Genomic DNA, 6,247 nt, shown 5'->3' on the forward strand with positions numbered 1-6,247 from the left:
CTGTGCTCATCACAACCCTTTCTCCCTAGTCACCAGAATCTACAGTCAACAAGTCACTGTCTGAGCCAGCCTCCAGCCCTCCAGCTGATGTGTGCCCCTGGCCTGCCGAAGACCTTCAAGGCAAAAGGGCAAGCCCAGAGCTGGCCCTGGCTCCCAGGGGGAGGGGGCTGGGTGCCAGCCTGGGACCCAAAGGATGGGGGCAAGAGACCCCCCCCTCCCACCAGCCTTGTGCATCAGAGGTCCTGCCCCCTACTATGCCTAGCCCACCCAGGTGTTCATTCAGCCCAGTCTCAGGGCCCATGCCCCTTGCCCGACAAAGGCTCCTTCAAGCCCTCCCCAGTGTGGACACTGCCTGGATGGGCTCCCCAGACCTAGCCTGGACACTGAGCCAGGACACACCTCCTGCAGCTCATACTCCATTGCTGCCCCCTAACCTACTTGTCCTGGGCTTCAGGGTCTGGGTTGACAAGCTGCCCCCAAACCTGGGGCATGAGAGTCCATTAGTCCACAATCTTTAGTGGACAAGACTGCCCAGCGCAGGATACGGTAGGTGTGGAGGCCATGCCCAGCTTCTCTCCTCCCAGTTATGGAGTAACCTCGGCAGGGTAAGGCCTGCCTGGCCAAAGCACAAAGAGTTGGGATGCCTCAGACCCTGTTGGGGGGTGGGAGTGTGGAAGGACAGAGGGGGCTCTGGCCAGCAGGTGGCAGCACAGACTGTCCGCAGAGCTGAGGAGCAGAAGGAAGACAAGCCTGGGCCCTTGGCTGGCTCACTGGTCCCACTTAGGCTCCCCAAGCCCTGGCTGAGCCCCTCAGGGTGCCCACCTGTGGCGGGGCTCCTGAGTGAGAGGCCAGGTGGTATTGGCAGCTGGGGTGGGTGGGCTGGGAAACCGAGACCAAGGAGACTGTGCCCTGAACAGCCCCAACCGCCGTCCTGCCCGGGGAGCCTATGGTGGGGACCCACCATGGGAGGCCAAGGGGCCCCTGGGTTTCCTGGAAGGGACTGGAGGGCTGGGCCAGGCTTGGGGGCCAGTGAGGGAAAAGTTCAGCCTGAGTAGAAGCTGGGAGGGAAGTGGAGGGGAGAGATCATTTAGGAGACAGAGAAGTGTTGGGGAGGGGAGGAGAGGTGGCCTTCAGACAGAAGGAGGCACAAGGAGGAATAGGGTTGTAGGGGAGTGACTTGGGGGAGTGGAGGACCGGAAAGGTATCAAGTTTCTGGGCTCCCGCCCCCACTCACAGCCATCCACACATCCTCCACGCCACAGGATGAGGCTGAGTAAAGTGCCAGGCTCCACCCGCCAGTTCCAAATGCCCTTAGATGCTCAGATTGGGGCTCTGCCACCCTGGATCTCCTCCCTCTCCCTGTACTTCGCCCACCAACCCACCCCAGGCCTGCAGGGAAGCCAAGTAGACAGGATGACAAGGAGGAGTTCATGGAATAGAACTGGGTGGGCATGGCAGAGAGACTGCCTCCTGCCTAGTCCCATCTTACAGAAGTGAAGCAGAAAGGGCAGACCCAGGACTCAGGCCCCCATGGCCTGGCTTCCAGGGCCTGGGCTGCCCCTGGAAAGGGGAAGTACCACTCAGACACTCAGGGCAGGCCAAAACCCTAGTTTATTTCAGCATCAGCAACGTCTTAGCCATCACAAAAATAAACTCTACCAAGGGTGAAGGAAGAAGTCTCTACAGCGAGGCTAAAGGCTCAGCTGCTAGGCAGCGAGCATCAGGGGTGCATGGCGGGCACTGCCCAGGCAATAAGTTAGGAAGCAGCGGGGCTGGTGGCGGTGGCAGGTGCAGGCCAGGACTTCACTTCTGGGCGGGCACGAGGTCATCAATGGCCTGGCCCTGCTCCAGCCGCTGCTCCATCTCAATGAGCAGCTTCACGCCATCCACCACCATCTGCACCAGCTCCACCTCCGAGAAGCCCAGGCGGTCTGCGTTGGAGACATCGAAGACCCCACCCACAGCCGCTGTGTCTACACCACCTGGGGAGGCAGTAAGGTCAGCAGGCTGTGGAGGGGCTGCCCCAGGGGAAGAGGACTGCCTGCAGCCCCTGCCCCACTTACCTGTGCCTCGCTTCTGAAGCCGCAGCCGCTTGAGCACCTCGGGGAACTTCTCATGCTTGCCCAGGTGGGGCAGCTTGATGTGGACACCTGCCCGCAGCCCCGTGCCAAGGTTGGAGGGGCAGGTGAGGATATAGCCCAAGTGAGGGTTCCACATGAACTCATAGTTCTTAGACTTGAAGAGCGTTTCAATCTGGAGGTGGAGAAGGCGTGAGAGGGGAGAACTGGCTGAGACAAACCCCCAGGGGACCAGCCAGAGAAGGTGGGACTGGGACCCGGGAGCCCCCTGGCAGGACCCTGAGGTGACTGAGACCTGGGTTCCCCAGGGGGACAGATGGGGCACCTACATCCCTGCCTGAGCGCTGGAGTCTGGCCCTGCCCCTTCCCTGGCACCAAGCCCCTAAAGTGCCAGCCTGGGTTGGGGGTGGCCAGGCCTGACCTGGGTGAGGCCGTTGCAGAAGCGGGTGAACACCTCCTTCATGTTGCCCCCCTTCTGCATGGAGATGACCCGCAGGTGGTCCTCTTCGTTGATCCAAACCAGGAAGGTCTTATTGTCATTGTGCCTGGAGGAGGGGCATAGTCAAGCTTCCTCCCTGGACTATGGTCTCAGGACACATCCAGGAAAAAACTCAAGGGGTCCCCAAACCTGAAGAACTTCCCAACTCCCTGAGGTTCTCATTCCAGCTGTACCCAGGAGCATCCACATGCTAGAGGCAGGCAGGGAGGCCAGGCCACCTCAGGGTACAAAACAAGCCCTGAGCTGCTTCCCAGCCTCCCAGCCTTGTGCTGTGTGGAATGGGTGTGGTGAGGGAGACAAGGTCCCCACCTAGGAGTTAAGTGGCGGGGACAGCCAGGACAGCCCCCCATCTCCAGGCAGGGAAGCGCTGTATGGGTGCTGAAGCCCACTCTACACAGACCCTGCACAGGGAGCAGGAGGTTGTAAGCCCTCCCGCTCCTTGCCCCTCCTTGAGGAAGCATCTGCGTCACCCAGCACCTGGCAGAGTCCCGGCGGGGAAGCGGTTGAGAAAGAAGAGAGAAAACAAGAAGCTCCAGCTCCCAAGAGGGAATGGAGAAGAGAAGCCAACACGACCTGTCCCCCACCTCTAAGATCCCGAGAGGCCGAGGCCTCCACCAGCTGGGATCCCTTTATACACCTGCGTGGTCAGGTCAAGGTCACCTTCGAGGAGGCCTGGGCGGCACCAAACCTGTACCAGGAGTGCGGCCCCTCCCTCCGCCTCCTCGTCCTCGGCAAGGGGAGGGTAAAAGGGAGGAGGGAGAAGGTAGAGGAGAGAAGATGGGGGCCTCGCGGGAGGGGGCACGCACCAGATGCCGCGGGCGTCTGGCCAGTCTCGAGCCATGCCCGAGGCCAGCAGCAGGGGCGACACAGGCTTGTCGAAGAGGAAATGGTCGTCGATAAGCTGCTGCTGCTCCGCCTCGGTCATGCTCTTGAGCGCGTAGTATCTGCCCGTCAGGTCGCCGTCCAGGCTCGACAAGGCTGCGGAGGAGCCCGCTCAGGAGGACAGGCGGGCAAGCTCCGGCCCCCCCCACACACCCCTACCACCCAGCGTCAGGGACCCGCCCCACCTCCCCATGCCCTCCTGGTTCTGTGGGAGCCCAGTCTACGCGGTCCGGGCGGCGGTCTGAGGCGGTGACCCCGGCCCTCGCTGGGTCCCAGGCCGCTGTAGGCGCGGGGCCGGACCCCGTGCCTCTGTCCCTCTAGGAAACCGGACCCGGCGCACAGATAAGAGCGCGGCGGTGGCGGCGGTGGTTCGGGTGACTGGTAAACAAGCCGGGCGGGGACTGGAACGGGGTCCCGGACGGGGACGGGGACGGAGACGGAGACAGGGAGGGGCGCCCGGCCCGCCCGACCCCTACCTTCCACCGCGAGCTTCTCGATGGCGCGGCGCTCCCCGCGGCTGCAGTGCGGGGGGAGGCAGAAGCCGCGGATGCTGCGGCCCGTGCGCACTCGCGAGCTCAGCACGTAGTTGGGGTCCAGGTCGTCGCCGCCCTGGGGGCCGAGAGGGGGTGAGAGCCGGGAGATCCCTCCCCAAAACGCCCCGCCGCCCTGGGCCGCCCCGCACCTGCAGGTTGTCGGGGTTGAGGTCGGTCTTGTGCTCGTCGCTGGGCTTGTAGCCGCCGTGCCGGTCCTCGATGATGGGGTCAAAGAGCTCCTTGAACACGTCGTACGACTCCTCGTCGCCCGCCACGCAGCCCACGGTCATAATATAGGGGTGGCCTGGGGGGGACGAGGAATGGGGACAATGACGTCACTGCCAGGCCTGAGCGAGCAGCTGAGGACCCTGCGGCTGCTTGAGGGAAGTGGGGCACTGGACCTTCGTCCCGGGGGTGTCTTGTGGATAAGGCACCGGCACCCTGACCCTGGGACTGGGGCGCGCGTACCCGGGTTGTCCACGCCGGTCTGGATGACGTCGTCCAGCGTGAAGCCGCTCGGCGTGCTCTTGGCTCGCAGCTCAGCGTACAGCTCGGGGGTCAGCACCTTGGCCATGTGGTTGTTGTGGCCGCTGAGGTCGGGGAACTCGTCCTCGGCAGGGAAGCGCAGCTTCAGCGTGTTGTGGCTATTGGAGAAGGGCATGGCGGCGGCGGGCTGCGGGGAGACGCGGGGATCAGCGGGGACTCGGCGCACTGGGCCTCCTAGGGACCTGCAAACCACCCACGGCCCCGGCCCCCAGCCACCCCGGGATGCAGCCAAGGTCAGCGGGGTCTGCAGCGCGCGCATTGGGGCGCCCGCACTGCCCAGGACCCCCGGCCCAGCCGGCGCGCGCGCTCCAGGCGGCCTGCCCTGGCGCGCCCGGAGCGCGTGATGCCCGGGACCCTGCGCCCACTCCGTGCGCAGCGCCCTGGCTCCCGCGCCCAGCGCGGCCGCCCTTGGGCCCACTCACCGGGCGGCCGGGCAGGGGTGGGGGTGCTGGGTCCGTCGGCAGCTCCGGGCGCGGCGCAGGCGAACAGCGGCCGCTCCGCGCTCCCGCGGCTCTTAAGGGACGCAACGCGGGCCGCCCATTGGCCACTATTTATAGCCCATTCATTCAATTGGCCCGCGCTGCGGGGTGGTGCCGCCGCTTTGTCCGCTGCCCTCAGCCCCCTACAACCCCCTAGGCTGCCCACCCCGACTGTCCCCTCGCCGGGACCCCGCGCAGCCAGCCTACCCCGCCCGGCACCCACCCAGGACCCCGAAACAAGAACCTCAGGCCGTTGGACATCCTGGAGTTACTCCCCCCACCCCCACTGCCTCCGGGCGGGAAACTGAGGCAGGAAAGCCACCGGGCACTTGAGGACGCCCGGGCTCGTCTGCACCCCAGCTCCTGCCTTTCCTTGCCCCGCCAGTCCTCGCGGCGGCCGCGGCGAGGGGCCGAGCAACAGAGGCCCGGGTTCCGCAGCAGGTATTGCCTCTCCCCGCCCTCTCCCCTCGCCCTGTCCGAGCTGGCCCCGAGCCGCCGACCTTCCTCAAGGTGCCCGCAAGCGTCTCCCGGGTGATCTTGGCGCAGAGCGAAGGTGTGCGATAGTTGCATTCTGGCTGCGGCCCAGCCCGGCGGCACCCACGGTGCCATGACCTTGGACACGTTTCCGGGCTCTGGGGCATCCGAGACAGAGACACCCCCCAGCCCCCCCACCACCCCCCACCCCGACCCGCGGGCCCAGAGCCTCCTGGTAGATGAAGGAACGCCGTGGCCCAGAGAGGCCGCTGGAGAGTGTGAAGTCTCATTCTCTAGACCCTAGCCCTGGGCCTTCTCCACAGGGAACAGGTTCCTCTCACCACCCCACCCCCACAGGAGTTCCCAGAGACTTGGCAAAGAAGGGAGAAAACGCTAACAAACAATAAGCATATGTGAGGGTTTTTTTTAACTCATTAAAAATCAGAATCATGCAAATTAAAATAATAACTATTCCTTCCACTACCTCTAGATTGGCAAAAATGTAAAAGATTGACACCAGCCAGTGTTGGCTTGGGGCTGGAATATGGAGAGACAGGCATTCACACTGCAACTGTGAATTGCTACATCCTTTTTGGAAAGTAATTTGGCAGTATCTTCTAAAATTAAAAATGTTTGTACTCCATGACCCAGCAGTCCCACTTCTAGGAATCCAGCTTATAGAAAGGACAGCCTCATTTCTCGTCGCAGATAGACCAAGGGATGTGTAGTGGGAAAAACAAACCTGGATATAACTCG

The 6,247-nt window shown here is 63.5% G+C and overlaps 1 protein-coding gene across 2 annotated transcripts; it reads right to left on the reverse strand.

Moving 5' to 3' along the window:
* Window positions 1-1,593: 1,593 nt before the first annotated feature.
* CKB (creatine kinase B) lies at window positions 1,594-5,846 on the reverse strand. Of its 2 annotated transcripts, none has more exons than XM_070249319.1 (8): window positions 5,518-5,846; window positions 4,461-4,665; window positions 4,142-4,296; window positions 3,936-4,068; window positions 3,384-3,555; window positions 2,500-2,623; window positions 2,064-2,253; window positions 1,594-1,982 (listed from the first exon to the last, which is right to left on the reverse strand). In XM_070249319.1, the coding sequence occupies exons 1-8, from the start codon at window positions 5,779-5,781 to the stop codon at window positions 1,804-1,806; spliced, it is 1,422 nt and encodes a 473-aa protein (XP_070105420.1). In that variant the 5' UTR covers window positions 5,782-5,846; the 3' UTR covers window positions 1,594-1,803. The 2 variants fall into 2 exon arrangements, with proteins under 2 accessions (XP_070105420.1, XP_023484241.1); XM_023628473.2 differs by having other exon boundaries at window positions 4,961-5,783.
* Between the last annotated feature and the right edge of the window lie 401 nt (window positions 5,847-6,247).

This window comes from Equus caballus, chromosome 24, assembly GCF_041296265.1.
Source record: "Equus caballus isolate H_3958 breed thoroughbred chromosome 24, TB-T2T, whole genome shotgun sequence".
NCBI lineage: Eukaryota > Metazoa > Chordata > Mammalia > Perissodactyla > Equidae > Equus > Equus caballus.

Coding starts and splice junctions, on each gene's coding strand:
- CKB (XM_070249319.1), bottom strand. CDS start 5,781: ATGAGACTTCACACTCTCCAGCGGCCTCTCTGGGCCACGGCGTTCCTT. Junction 4,666..5,517: donor TTGCGGGCACCTTGAGGAAG/GTCGGCGGCTCG, acceptor GTCTCCCCGCAG/CCCGCCGCCGCCATGCCCTT. Junction 2,624..3,383: donor CCAGACGCCCGCGGCATCTG/GTGCGTGCCCCC, acceptor CCCCTCCTCCAG/GCACAATGACAATAAGACCT.